Source organism: Strongylocentrotus purpuratus, unplaced genomic scaffold (assembly GCF_000002235.5).
Source record: "Strongylocentrotus purpuratus isolate Spur 01 unplaced genomic scaffold, Spur_5.0 spur5_scaffold_10, whole genome shotgun sequence".
Taxonomy (NCBI): Eukaryota; Metazoa; Echinodermata; class Echinoidea; order Camarodonta; family Strongylocentrotidae; genus Strongylocentrotus; species Strongylocentrotus purpuratus.
Window position 1 is genome coordinate 12,228,392 of NW_022145595.1, and position 15,096 is coordinate 12,243,487.

At 37.2% G+C, this 15,096-nt stretch overlaps 1 protein-coding gene across 2 annotated transcripts in view; it reads left to right on the forward strand.

Moving 5' to 3' along the window:
* The window catches only part of LOC576264 (DNA-directed RNA polymerase III subunit RPC1), a 39,186-nt gene that overhangs the window by 9,429 nt on the left and 14,661 nt on the right, over positions 1 to 15,096 (forward strand). For both annotated transcript variants that reach the window (XM_030979523.1, XM_030979524.1), the window contains exons 12-25: positions 893 to 938; positions 2,477 to 2,572; positions 3,361 to 3,501; positions 4,875 to 4,944; positions 6,047 to 6,174; positions 6,990 to 7,125; positions 8,090 to 8,254; positions 9,046 to 9,130; positions 9,742 to 9,829; positions 10,704 to 10,815; positions 11,321 to 11,434; positions 12,042 to 12,137; positions 12,940 to 13,001; positions 14,004 to 14,159. In XM_030979523.1, the coding sequence (XP_030835383.1) occupies positions 893 to 938; positions 2,477 to 2,572; positions 3,361 to 3,501; positions 4,875 to 4,944; positions 6,047 to 6,174; positions 6,990 to 7,125; positions 8,090 to 8,254; positions 9,046 to 9,130; positions 9,742 to 9,829; positions 10,704 to 10,815; positions 11,321 to 11,434; positions 12,042 to 12,137; positions 12,940 to 13,001; positions 14,004 to 14,159 (1,495 nt within the window). The remainder of the gene's footprint in view (positions 1 to 892; positions 939 to 2,476; positions 2,573 to 3,360; positions 3,502 to 4,874; positions 4,945 to 6,046; positions 6,175 to 6,989; positions 7,126 to 8,089; positions 8,255 to 9,045; positions 9,131 to 9,741; positions 9,830 to 10,703; positions 10,816 to 11,320; positions 11,435 to 12,041; positions 12,138 to 12,939; positions 13,002 to 14,003; positions 14,160 to 15,096) is intronic.

Below are 15,096 nucleotides of genomic sequence, written 5' to 3' on the forward strand. Positions count from 1 at the left end.
CCTCTTGTTTTTTAAAATAGCATAATTTGTACAGATTTCTGATTTTCAAATGTTGGCATGTATGCGTATCCTGAATTATGCCACCCACTCCTAGATCCTAATCAAATCATTGGTCAAACGGTATCACACAGGATTAATTTACTGAGACTATCCCACGTTCTCTACTTAAAATAGCATGCAATAGTTTCCACTACTTACCAACGATTTTTAAGTTAGCAATGCGCAGCAGTGTGCATAGAGGTTAGTGTGTGTGCGCTACGCATAGAGGTTATCTGTGTGTGTGCGGTACAGTAAGTTATCAGAGATGGTTACATGAAACAATCTTGAGATGAATTCTTTTTCAGTCAAATACTAAGGATCTAGGAGTTTTGTCGTATAAAACAAATGATACATGTTTTCTTTCGTTAATTGCAGGATCTATCTGCTCTCGTTAGGCTGTATATGTACCTATAGATGCCTATAGCCTCAACTCGAGTGCGGATAGATCTTATAATAAAGTCATTAACATGCATCATTTGTATATTATCCTGCTTTCTTAAATGTAATAGCACCTTTGCTTTATAAAGACTAATCTCAGATATGCCTACTTCTTATGGCCGAATCAGCTGTTGTCATTATTAATTTGGTTTCATGTGTTGCAATAAGATTTGTATGATTTTATTTTAAATTATCCAAAATTCCAAATGCATCTTACCTATCATCTTTATAAAGAGACTGAAAATATACAAGTTTTTTTAATTAAATTTTTTTTTTTCATCAAAATTACTATTAATGTCATGAATATGTCTACCTTATCTTATACATCCTTTATCACAAATGTTGTTCAGAATCATGATCTGTATAGTGTTTCACCATCATAACCTCCTCTTTAACTATTTTTTTTAAATGTCAGGTTTCTGAAGTATGGCAACAGACAAAAGATGGCTCAAGAACTCAAGGTATGACATGACAGTACCTTCCACCAATCAGGGGGATGTTTAACAAAACTTGTCATCAGTGACGATGACAGTTTTCGTTATAAGCTAGTGAAACCCTTGCTTCTGATTGGTTATCTGCAGATTTGTCACTGATTTTTGTCATTTGTCATTGAAAAAAGGCTTTGTGAAACTCCCCCCAGTTCTATAGAACGGGTTCTAGAATGCAAGCAATCTAATTGGTCAAATGAAACCATGTGACCTTGCATCGTTCTATCCTACCATTCCTCAAAAAGTTATAACACATGGCTCAATGTGAAAATGCACAGCTTAGATGCATGTATGTCCACCCTGGGTACCTCTTAAGAGCTTGCAAAACCTGCAGCTAACGGTCAACCATTGTCAGCTATAGCATGAAGCTCTGGACCCTGTCTTACAAAGAGTTAGGATTGATCCAAATCAATCGTAAGTCCTCCAATCAATCACAAGTTTGCAGTCTCCTATATCTTATGTACATTTGCGATTGATATCAACTCTTTATAAGACGGACCCTGGGGTCTCAAAGACTCTGACCTGTGTCCACCCGTGTGGTCAAATTCAGACCGTTGAGCATGTTCTGAAGGAGCATGCTGCAGCAGGACCTCCATGTACCCCTCACTGATATTGACAACCTATAACTGGGGGACATTTCAAAAAGACTAAGAATGGCCGTTCATGCCACTGGTTGCTCTCATCATTGGTCTCTCAATTATGATCTTTAGATAACAATTTTTCCTTCAATAATGAACTATCTAAAAAGATAAATTCTGTAGATTTGTGACCGAGATTGGTACGTCCCTTGAGAAACCAATGCCAGGAATGGTTAGAGGAACTAGTGGCATGAAAGGCCTGCCATAGTTAAGTTCAACTTAAAGTCTATCTTAGTCTTTGTGAAACACTCCCCTGGTGTCGTATTTAAACAGCTGTCAGTTTTAGATACAAGTAGCTATGGTTGATATCACCGTCATCCTACGAGACATGACTGACCCTTTGTGACCCTATTGATGATGACGTTCAAACCACTTCTATCCTGGGCATAGCGATGAGCTGTGCAGATGTTCATGCCAGTAAATCTTTTATTCCTTCAGCCCATCAAACTTTAGGCCTACCACGTTTTCGTTGACCCTCAACATGACCTTGGGTAATGGTTGATATACAAAGTAATCACAAAACTATACCAATTTCTGTCGCCGAGGAATACATAATTTCACTAGTGGCTTGAAATAGTACATGGTGTAATTGTTAGATATTTTTCAAAACCAACCGTCATAAAAATACTAATACTGATATTAATAACAATAATTTCTGTCACCGAAGAATCCATGACCGGCCCGATACCACATTGATCTCGATCTATCGCTTATCTATGACGTCATCCATATCACATTTTTCTTATCGGTAACATCATAGCAATGTTATGTTTGGTCACATGATGCTATGTTGACCAATCATTAAACAGGATTTCATTAATCCTAAATATAATCAATGATATAATGAACGTTAACTTCTCATTTTGTGTGCAGTATGGTGACACGGTAGAGAGACATCTGATAGATGGGGACATTGTTCTCTTCAATCGTCAACCGTCGCTTCATAAGCTTAGCATCATGGCACATAAGGTAACTATTTTTCTCTCTTTATATCTCTTTATTATGGGTTTATTTTGTCTCTTCTCTCATTGATAGTTTTGATGGAGTCTCGTTTCTCTGTCAGTCTTTGTAAACATAGACTACTATTTTCCTTCTAAACCGTTTAGAGGCAATATGCAATTTGGGGTATATAAATACCTTATTATTATTATTATTAAAGTGGGTGGGCCGTCAGTTTCCATGTGCAGAAGGCCATAATTCGCTGACTCCAGACTTAGTGGAAATACCGTTAATGGGTGTACAAGTCTGCACACAGCAAACCTGTAGGCCAATCAAGAAATACCCCTTAGTCTCTCAGAGAGTCTTCTGGTGAAGGAAAAGCAAAGCATTACATAAGGGTCTATCGGTCATAAAACTGAAGGCTAATTCTGGTGATTGACAACATCTGTTATTGGGTAAACACCCGAACAGTGTCAAATTCCCCATGAGAGCCAACGTCTATGCGTCTTTAAAGTCCTCAGTGTTTCATGAAGTGAGAGATCCTTAGTTCAGACAAGTTATGGGCTTATGCTTTTGATTAAAGCCTCAATCCTGTATTCCATACTACAGTGTTTTTCAACCCGGGTGCCGCAAGGCATCTCTAGAGGTGCAACTAGAGAACTGTTAGCCATATTAACAATATTATATTGGAATAACATCCATTTCATGAAAACGAAATATTAGGAACTGCCTACATGTCTTATACTCGAACACCATTGTGACACCATCTAGTTTATTTAAATGAAATTCATTCATTGTGTTTATTATTCATGACGTAGGCCAGAGTGAAGCCGTTCCGTACCTTTCGGTTCAACGCCTGTGTGTGTACCCCGTACAATGCCGACTTTGATGGGGACGAGATGAACCTGCATTTACCTCAGACCGAAGAAGCAAAAGCGGAGGCTCTTACGCTCATGGGGGTGAGTAAAAAAAGACGAACGGGGCAAGAATTATCCAACAAAGGCGGTTTATATAAACCATGGTTCAAATCCCTGCAAGCATAGTAAATTCAAATTTACTTCCAATAATACAAGATATGAACACATACACATAAATATATACCTATATACATTTACATAAGCGAGAAAGGGGGATGAGAGATTGAACTAAATTTAGAATGGAGGAGCCGACAGAGGCCAAAGTCCTGTCGAAGGCCAGCTCCATACTTAAAGACCATATCCGAACTTAAAAATTAAATGGATGAATTATATATCAACGGAAAGCTTATAAGCCATAGATTACAATATTATCAATTATATGCCATTTTAGTGTCTGTCAGCGGAACATCAGCTCTATGAAAACTCGAAATCTAAAGCTTTGGAAATCAGAAGTTGTCGACCTACGCATATTCACAATGACTTTGCATTAATTAAGCACAGCTTATCACCTCAGCTATATAGGTGAAACGGTCAGGTCCACATGTTATGTCGTCACTGTAACTTCGGCAATTTTGACCTCTGTTGACCCCTAATTTGAAGGGGTGCAGAAAATGAGGTTTTGATTCGCTTTTGTGCAATAATGAAAGGGTAAATACTTTTATTCCTTTATACTTGTATTCTAGATTCATCCAGTTTTCCATTTATATCAAATGTTTTTTTCATCAAATAGGGGATTTAAGATGCAGAAATACATGCACAACTTGACTTGATATACAATCATATACTCCTGATACTTTCATGAATGAACTTTCCCTCCCTCCCTGCTTCACTCTGCCCCTTCTCTTCCCATGCCCTTTTTCCATCTTTTTCCCCTTCCTAACCTAATTTTTATGCATCGATTCATATTGTATGTATTCTGATTATCATTCTCGAAAGGACGTCGCTTCAGGCTTATGCTTAAGATGATCCCTTTTCTGTATATACCATGTCATTATCATACATTTAAAGTTGTAAGATTGTAAATGTTATTATGTTGATGTATATGGAATAAATAGACATCAAATCGAAAATCAATCAAAAGATGAAGACACTAATGTAATTTCGAGTTTCTGATAAATAGACACTTTCCTGAATCTAAAATCTATTCAAGTATGCAGAATATATTTCCATGTCATTGTTGGTCAAACCGTTTTTGAGCGTCAAGTAACGCCTGGCTGGAATGCTCCCCAGGGAGTGGAGATTGTGCACACAGTGTGTGTGGGCAAATATTGAATCCAATGACCGGGTAATAGTATATCTGTAAAGCGCTTACCGGTAGAGATATTTGTATAAAGGACTATATAAAAGCGGAATATTTTTATTATTATTATTATGATTGTGATGGCCTCCAAAACTTGTATTTCACACTGTTTTAGGTCAAGTCCAATCTGGTCACACCCAGGAACGGAGAACCATTGATTGCTGCTATACAAGACTTCATCACAGGTAAATGATGATCATGAAGGACACCTCAGTCATACCAACGAGAACGAAACCCGGTCCCTGTTTCATAGAACTTGTTATCAGTGACAAATGACAGTTTTTGTTATAAGCTACTAAAATCGTAGCATTTGATTGACAGAGAGCGAGTTTGTCTTGGAAATATAGTATACAAATATATACTGACTTGAGAGGTTCTGGTTGAAACTATGGGCAAGAGGTGACTCCAATGGTTCTATTGCCTCCTTTATTTTCTTCATATTCCGTAACTGTTATCTATAGAATGCCAGGTAAAGCTTTTGGGGGTTGATTTGATACATTCTAGCATTTAACAATTTTTTTTTCCTCAAGTGATTGGCACATGTTAAAGCTAAAGACCAGTTATGGTCATGCGATTGCATTGTGAAAGAAACGTTGTGAAATCGATCAGAGAAGGTTGATCATCTAGCATAGATGTACTGCAAGGTTCTGGAATCATCAAAATGATAAGAAATTTGGCCAAGTCTTCATAAAGTTAGAAGCACTGTACACAGAAAGATGTATATGGGACTACACACACGTGCGCGACACGTGCATTTGTATCTCTCAACAGGCAATAGATAGGCAATATATTAGTCTTTACCTTTAAGTACTCTTTGAAAAAAAACTGCTGTAAACCACAGCTTAATTTTACTGGGGCGTATATGAGCAAGCCTTAAAGTGACTTGGTAATATTGCCTCAGATTCTGGAACAAAATCCTGGATTTAGCTCATGCTGCCATCATAATAATAAACCTTTAGGTCAGTCAGGAATCGCCTGTCCGATTATCAAGATATTTATGATTGGAAATCGAAATTTCATTTTTCGTTTTTCCTAACAGTTTTTATAAGACTACAGTCTATTGGGGAAAATGAGTATGGTAAAACTGGTCACTCAAAGATTTTTACTTTTTTTAAGCACTTCATGATCATTTTGAAGCGCAATTTTGTTAGGGCTTCAATATTACACCATATCACAGACACTGATAACACGTAGGGCCATACATCTAAGATTTGTAAAACTGGAAACATTGTTAAACAATACCTTTAAGTACCGGTAGTTGAATTCTAATTGTATTTCTATTATCAGGTGCTTATCTGCTGACCTCCAAGGAAGTGTTCTTTGATCGATCTAGAGCATGTCAGCTCGTCGCAGCAATGCTGTCCAGCCAAGAAACCAACATGAGAATCACACTACCTCCTCCAGCTATACAGAAGGTAGGGAAATAACTCAGAATGTGGTAATTAAAGAGAAGGTCGAGTTCTGGGAAGAGGTGAAAAATAATTTATGAGCGTTATCATTGTTATTATGCAAGTGTGGAAGAACATCAGGTAATAATATACAATATTGACTGCCTTGAGGGGCGTGGTTAGAATTGCTAATTTTTGCTATTTAAATATTTCTTTTAGTAAGAAATTTAATATATGTCACAGCACTAATGTCCCTTGGCAAGACGTTAATCTACATTTGCCACACTTGACCCAGGTGAGGTAAATACAATGTAGGTATCTGGCAGAAATCAGTTCCTTGAAATGCTAGAGTGCTGTAATAGCAGCTGTGTAATAGCAGCTGTACTAAAGCTCAGTCGGTAGAGCAATGGTCTTGTAATTGGGCGACCCGCGTTCGAAACCAAGGCGATGCGCTAGTGCCCTTTGGTAAGGCATTACCAAGTCTCTCAGAGAGGACCTAAAGCTGTAGGTCCTCTGATTGCTTACTAACAAGTATTTATACTTTCTTAGCAGTCAGGTAATTAAAAAAATAAACTCCACTACACACTACAGGATAATTATAATGGAGTGCCAGACATGAGTGCTATACAAGACACTATTATTATCAATATTATAAATAGAACAAAATGTTTCTCTTGTTCTTCCATTCCAGCCTGTAAGATTGTGGACTGGATTGTGAGTTCAATATTTGTATAATATTGGCTGCCATTGAATAGTATATCAGCTTGCCAATATAGCTTTCCGCTATTGTTATTATTATTATAAATAGAAAACAAAATTGTCCTCTTTTTCTTCCATTCCAGCCTGTTAGATTGTGGACTGGCAAGCAGGTGTTTAGTCTAATTCTCAGACCCAACTCGGACAGTGATGTGAAGGCTAACCTACGAGCCAAGGGAAAGAACTACACCTCGGGAGAGGACCTATGTGTCAATGATTCTTGTAAGTTTGTCCCTATCTGTAGGCTAAAAACTTTGTAAGGTTTTGGTCTGTATACAATTCTTCACCAACAGTCCTGTTTTTGTTCTCCCAATAATAAGTTTACCAATGATACATTACTCAAACTTCTTTTGTTAATTAATATTGCTCAAAAAGGTACATATATGTTTTTTTCTACTTATTCTTATTCCACTTTCCTTTGCTCTCCCATTACTTTTGCCTCTATTAAAGAGAGAATAATCGATTGTCATTTTAACTATGACTCATTATCATCAGCATTTAAAGTCCATTTGTCCCACCTTTCCTTAATGGCTGCTTTCCATGCTTTCCTGTCTGTGGGATCCATATGACTGATACCAGATGTTTTGGCATCTTCTTCTATGGTTTCCCTCCAAGTTTTCCTGGGTCTCCCGAGAGGTTTTCTTCCAGTGACCAGCGTTTAGAGCCCTCTGGAGAGTAAAAACAGTTATGCAACTGCTCCACTGACTGAAGCTATGAGAAAATCTACTCAAAAAGATTTAATATTTCACCAACTTAACAGCTGGGCATGTGTAGCATATGCCAAGTGATTCAACAAGTAGACAATGTGTGCACATGCCACAAAAATTAGAGCTTGTTTTTGTTTGTTTTTATGACTTTTGATTTGATTTGATTTCTGCATTTTTCCAAATATAATTTATAACAGAATAACAAAGAACATATAAACGTATATGATAACGAAACTTAATATTTCTATATTAAAGATATTATTATAAATTTTAAGTATTGTCCAAACTATCTGTTGAAAAAGTGCAGGAGACCGCAATCATAAGCGATGCTTGACTAGGTAAAAGGAAAAACTTAAAATGAAAAAGTATGGAGTTATCAATATTGCCAAGTTCCCCTGTAATCCTAAAATGTGGATTGATGGGGATGAACTTTAAAGCCATAATCAACAAGATTGAATGTGATGTATTCTTCCTTCCAGACATAGTTGTCCATAACAGTCAGTTGATGTGTGGGGCCATGGACAAGAGCACACTAGGGTCTGGATCTAAGAATAACATCTTCTACATCCTACTGCGGGACTATGGAGAGGAGTACGCTGCTGATGCTATGAGTCGAATGGCTAAACTCTGTCCTGCATACCTCAGTAAGATTTTGTTTTTTTGTATAATATATTCTGCAATCGGAACAATAGCCAGTTCAGGGCCCCGTCCTACAAAGAGTTGATAACAATCGCAACTATGTACATAAGAGATAGGAGATTGCAAACTTGCGATTGATTGGAAGACTTGCGACTGATTTGGATCAATCGCAACTCTTTGTAAGACTGGGCCCAGGTATCCACATATAATTTTTGACAGCTGGTCACACCAGCAGTCCTTGTAAGGAGAGTCCCCAATAGCAAGGCCAATCATATTGGTTAGCTGCTGCTCAGATGATGTTGTGTATCACTAATCTATTAAGAAAACTGAAGTAACTATTCATTTCTAACACATTAAACATGAGCAATCATTGGGGTAATAATAATTGCAGGGCCTTCAGGAAGAACAGCATTGGTGATATTAATAGTAATAGTAATAGTGTAAACTTTAAGAGTGCACACCGTCCAGGGTCACTCAGGGTAGCTCAGCAACAATTCTCTTTAATACAATTAAAGTAAATGTTTATTTGATAATAGAGTTATACCATCAGAATTATGAGGCTTCCCTGGTTAAACAGAATTATTATTATTATTGATGTTGAGCCAATATTTTTGTTGGGTAAACACTTGGAAATTAGGGGAAAGACTTTTATTACATGCTTCTTAGCATCTTTATTTTGTGTGTACTTCTTCATCTTTGTTTTGTTTTGTTCTTGTATGAAGTCTGTATTGATTTGATTTTCCAACTTTCTTGGCATACATGATTGAATGAAATGTTGTTTGTTGTGTGTTGCTAGGTAACCGTGGTTTCTCCATTGGTATTGGGGATGTTACCCCTGGTGCAGGTCTTCTCCAGGCCCAGAAACAGCTCCTTCATGAAGGGTAAGGACAAATACTGCAAATCTAACTCAGCTTGCCAATATTGCATGAGTCGAAGACGAGTTCAATATTTGTGTAATATTGGCTGCCATTGAGTAGTATAGCATATCAGATATATTGCATTTAACTTGCCAATATTGCATGAGTCAAAGAATATTGGCTACCATGGAGTAGATTGTCAGATATATTGCATTCAGCTTGCCAATATTGCATGAGTCGCAGAAGAGTTCAATATCTGTTTAATATTGGCTGCCATTGAGTAGTATATCAGATGAGTAGTATATCAAATATATCACATTCGGCTTGCAAATATTGAATGAGTCGAAGACGAGTTCGCTATTCTTACTAGCTGAATGGAATAGATCTGATATACCACAAAAGAAAGCAAATATTGTCATCATAGATACAAATTTGATGAAATGTATCTACAATGAAATTTTCTGTGGGCCCAAGCGATTGAAGCCAGCAGCCGGCAGTGGAGATGAGTATGTTCCTGGTTTTAGCCCAGCTACCAAGATAAGGCACTCAAGTTTGAGGTACCTAATAGATTTTTTAGAGTACAGAAATATTATGTCTTGATAAGATGATCTTATTCTTTCATTATAAATTTCTAGGTATTCCAAGTGTGATGAGTACATTCAGCAGCTGGAAGTGGGTAAACTCCAAACTCAAGCAGGATGTACCGCTGAGGAGACTTTAGAGGTAAGCCAACTCAAACCTCAGAAAACTCCCATCAATAGACCTGCCTTCATCAGCTTGAGTTTGCCAAATAACCTGCTATTTTCAGACTCGGGATATTATCCCGAAGCTCGAAATTGCGTCTTCACCAGACCGATACGCTCATCACAAACTAGCTTTGACTAGGGCAAATAAGCCCACCATACAAAACCAAGATTTCTCAGGGTATTTTCTCGACCAAATATCCCGCTGATGAAGCCGCAAATTAACTGGCTAATTTGCGATTGGGATAGTTAGAATATTGGGATATTTGGCAAACTCAAGCCGATGAAAACAGGCCTAATTTAGGTCCATTTGGAGTCCACTGAATCTATTTTGCATGGGCGTACTTTGTGGCAGGAAGTCCTTACGTGTGGTGTTAAATGGGGCAGGGTTGGGCTAGAAGGAATCTACCCAAGAGTGACAGTTCTCTCACTTTTTTATCTTTTATAAATGTAATGCTTCCTGGGAGAAATGTCAATTGTTTAAACATATTTGTGGCTTACACCCAGTGAATAAAGATCTGTTAAATTGGAAACAAGTCAGAATTTTTTTGGGAACCAGCAGGATTTGAACCGGCCATCTACTGCTTGTCGGGCAGCGATTCTACCACCAGGCCATCACTGGTCCATGGCACAGTCATGATAAACTAGAGACAAATACCCAAGTTCTCCTTATTGATTCTGACTTATTAATATTCATTAGTCCGCCATTAGGACAATAACTTTAATAAATGTAATGCTTCCTAGGAGAAATGTCAATTGGTTAAACATATTTGTGGCTTACACCCATGTAATTGGATACAAGTTAGAAAAAAATCTTGGAACCAGCGGGTTTTTATCTTTGTTCTGAATTGCAGTCTATGATCCTCAAGGAGTTGTCTGTGATCAGAGACCACGCTGGTAAGGCATGCTTGAGGGAGCTACACAAGAGTAACAGTCCTCTCAATATGGCTGTCTGTGGATCAAAAGGTGAGTGGCTAAGGCTTTCTTGGTAACCTTTAGTAGCATTAGAGGTCATATAACAGTACCGCTTCACAAATGCTTCATAGTAGAGAAATTGCGATGTCATCCCGAAATCTCCATTTCTCTGAATGTTAACGGAATAGTAGACCTATCTTATATGGCGGTGCATGAAAGAACATGTTATCCATGATGTATGGTTGAGATAGGCATGAAGAAAATATATCTTTTGATCAAAATGGAATTTAATGACATTCCTTGCATTTAACAAAGGATAAAATGTGAGGGGGAACATCATATTTAGAGATTTTTGACTGACAGATTTGAAATATTTCATGAAGAGTTATAATAACTTTATTATTTGTTGTCCAATTTTTCCTAAACCTTCACTGATCTGTTCTCATTTTTTTCCTTGTATTAAAACAAACTTATCATCAGGGTGGACTTCCCCTTTAACATGAATCTAGCTGACTTTGTTTATGGTATAACAATTTTGACAAATTCTTGTCCGTAGGTTCGTTCATCAACATCTCTCAGATGATAGCGTGCGTAGGACAGCAGGCCATCAGCGGCAAGAGAATCCCGAATGGCTTTGAGGACAGAGCACTTCCACATTTCAAAAGACACTGTAAGTTGACTTCAGTCTAGGCCCTTGTCTCTGAACTTTTTATTTGCGATGAAATGTAACCTTAGACTCCTACATCTCTTATAGGGCGTTGCAATCAATTGAAAATCAATTGAAAATCCCCAAAGCAAGCGTAAGTTTTGTAATTAATTGCAAATTGCAAATTTGCAATTGATTGCATCTCAACCTTCTCGCAGCGCCCCATTTGTAAGAGAGAGAGAGAGAGAGAGAGAGAGAGAGAGAAGGGGGGGGGGGAGAATAAAAGCTAGATCTAGTTAACTTAATTTAATTGTTCATAATTTAATCCTAACAAGCATGTATCACCATAGGAATACGATCTGATTTGAGAGTAAATAGGTGAAAGGTCATAAAGGTCAATTTCCATGAATTCTCAGGAGTTTTAGCAATGTTATCGCAATGTACATGCTTGAAGTATGATTTAAGTCATGAACTATCGCGATGCACAAGATCAATTGATAGGCTAGTATAGGCTTTTTATTCTCATCGTGAAATTTCAAGAATAATCCAAGCCATGATCTTTAATAACTGAATTTAGGCGGAGGCATATTAGAGACGAAATCATATTTGTGCTTTATTCTCATGCATACAGCCCGTATTCCGGCAGCCAAAGGATTTGTGAAGAACAGTTTCTACTCGGGATTAACTCCATCAGAGTTCTTTTTTCACACCATGGCAGGAAGAGAAGGTAAGTTTTCCTATTCTTGTGTCGGCAGTTATTAATAATAATGATAATGCAGACATTCATCATGCGCAACATATCCACCCAGATGGTGTTCAAGGTGCTTAAAGAGAAGGTTGAGTTCTGGGAAGAGGTGACCAATAATTTGTGAGCATTAATATTCTTATTATGCAAGTGTGGAAGAACATCAGATAAAAGGATGTTCCCTGAAAAACATGGCTCTTCAAATGCCTTCATATTCTAAATATAGATCTGAGATGCATGGCCCTAGGTGTTATCAGTGTCCGCGATATTGTGTAATATTGAAGCCTTAACAAAATTGTGCTTCAAAATGATCATGAAGTGCCTCAAAAAAGTAAACATCTTTGAGTGACTGGTTTTACCATACTAATTTTTATGCCTTATTTACAAAGTAAAAACCATTAAAAAACAAATTCTGAAATTTCTAATTCCAATCATAGATATCTTGATAATCAGACAGGCGATTGGCTTGTAAAAGTCATAGGATTCATGTATGACCTAAAGGTTTATAATTATGATTGCAGCATGAGCTAAATACAGGATTTTTTTAAGGATCTGAGGCAAAGTTACCCAATCCCTTTAATCTTGTGTCAGGCACAAACAGATTAAATGTCATAACAAAAAGACTCTGAAAGTACAATAGAACTGAACAAAATATATTTAGGGTGAAACACTTGTCTTTAGATGTGTTTTTAGATTTCTCTTAAAGTGATCTACAGTTTCACAATCTTAAATGATTTTGGGAGTCTTGTTTATCTATTAAAGGTCTTGTTCCCTTTATGTGTAGGTTTGGTGGATACCGCAGTAAAGACTGCAGAGACGGGCTACATGCAAAGAAGACTGGTTAAGGTAAGGAGGTGTTGAGTGTTAGGCATGATCGGTATAATAATTGTTCTTAATAATAATAATAATAATAATCTGGAATTGTATAGTGTTTAATACAAAATATTGTCTCGAAGCACCTTACAGATATTATTACCATGGTCATCGGATTCATTCACCCACAATGTGCACCATCTCCACTCCCTGGGGAGTATTTCTACCATATGGTCACGTTGAGTGCATATGGAAATTGCCAACACAACGGCTTTCATCATTGTACCGGTTCCTATTTCTCTCCTGGGTATGGAGTGGCAAATGTAGATTGATGCCAAAGGACATTAGTGCCGTGTCGGTATTGAACCCACAACCTTTGCATTTCAAGTTAAGTGCTTAAAACACCTCTGCAAACGTTTTAATCTTGTTTGCTGAGACACCGTGTATAGTAATCACAGCTTGTAAGAGATAACTTTCAAAAGTTACCGGATTCATGAGAGAACTGGAGAGAAAATGGTTTTATGTTACTATTTGACTAAAAAGAAGTTCTATTTCTTTCAGGACAAGTACAGTCGAGTATTTTCAGACTTTTGCGCAGTGCTGTGAACTAGTGTGCCATGCTGCATTGTGTGAGCCTTTAGAAAAGGGTTACTATAATGAAGAGTAAAAGTGTTCCTTTTGCAAGTGCAACAATATAGTCCCTTCTCCAACTAGTTTCTAACAAAGTCATTCAAAGCTCACTGTTCTTATCATTGTCTCTACCTTCAGTTCAGCACATATCTTGTCTTTCTCAGTTGACATTAATTTATTTGGAATGTCACTGTTTACAAAATCTGATATGAAGCAGAACTAAACCATCTACCGAACATTCATTATAGCAGAGCTGTGTTCGCATTGTTCCTATCTACCAACTCCATTATTGGAACACACCTTATTTTTCTCATTCAATCTACAATCATTGGAGGACCTGTGTTCACATTTTCTCATCTACCTCCATTGTTGGAACACACTTTATTTTTCTCATTCAACCTACAGTCATTGGAGGACCTGTGTTCGCACTATGATCAGACAGTACGTAACTCTATGAGTGATATCATCCAGTTTAAGTACGGTGATGATGGATTGGACCCAGCAGCTATGGAAGGGAAGGGCAAACAGGTCGACTTACCTCGAGTCTTGCAGCACGTTCAGGTACACTTTATATAGTGAATTGCCATTTGGTCCACAACTAGTTTGTCTACTACCCAATTAGTCTATTCCCAAATGGTCTACAACCAGCCTGTTGAGACATTTTTATGTTATTCAATTTTTTACATATTTTTTTTAATTTTTAATTTTGTATACATTTTATTTCAAATTCAGTAAAAAAAAAAAAAAAACAGGTTATAAACATTTACAATGTACATATCAAATCAACTTCAATATGTGAAACAAAGTAATAACAGTTAAAAAAAAAATAGTTGGAAAATGAAATAGGGTGTATCAGTTAAAGCCTTTATATTAGATATATATCTTGGAAGATCTTTTGAATTGTAAACCATAAATGTGTGATGGCAGGTAGATTGATGAAATGAATTGATTTTGGGTCACTTAGACAGAGGTCAAAAGTCAGAGGTCAGACATGTATTAAGCAATGAGATTTTAATTGCAGTGGGGTCCTGCCTTTGATATATATCTTGTAAGATATTTTAAATTGAAAACCATAAATGTTTGATGGTAGGTAGATTGATGGAATGATTTGATTTAGGGTCACATAGACAGAGGTCAAAAGTCAATTTTAATTGCAGTGGGGTCCTGACCTGGGCCCTGTTTCATAAAACATTTTATCAGACAATCAAATGCCAACCATTTCAGTAGCTCAAAACAGTTATCGTCACTTGTTCTGGTAGCAAGTTTTATGAAAATGTGCCCTGGGCAGCGTTTCACAAAACTTGTCATCAGTGATAAATGACAGTCTCTGTTATAAGCTACTGAAATCCTTGATTCTGATTGGTTATCAGCAGATTTGTCGCTGATTTTTGTCATTTGTCATAGTGTCATAGTGCTCTGGTTCCTAAAGTTATGAACCAGAGCGCTATAACAACGAGTTCCCATAGGACACCTTTTTATTCAGATAGTCATATCTCAG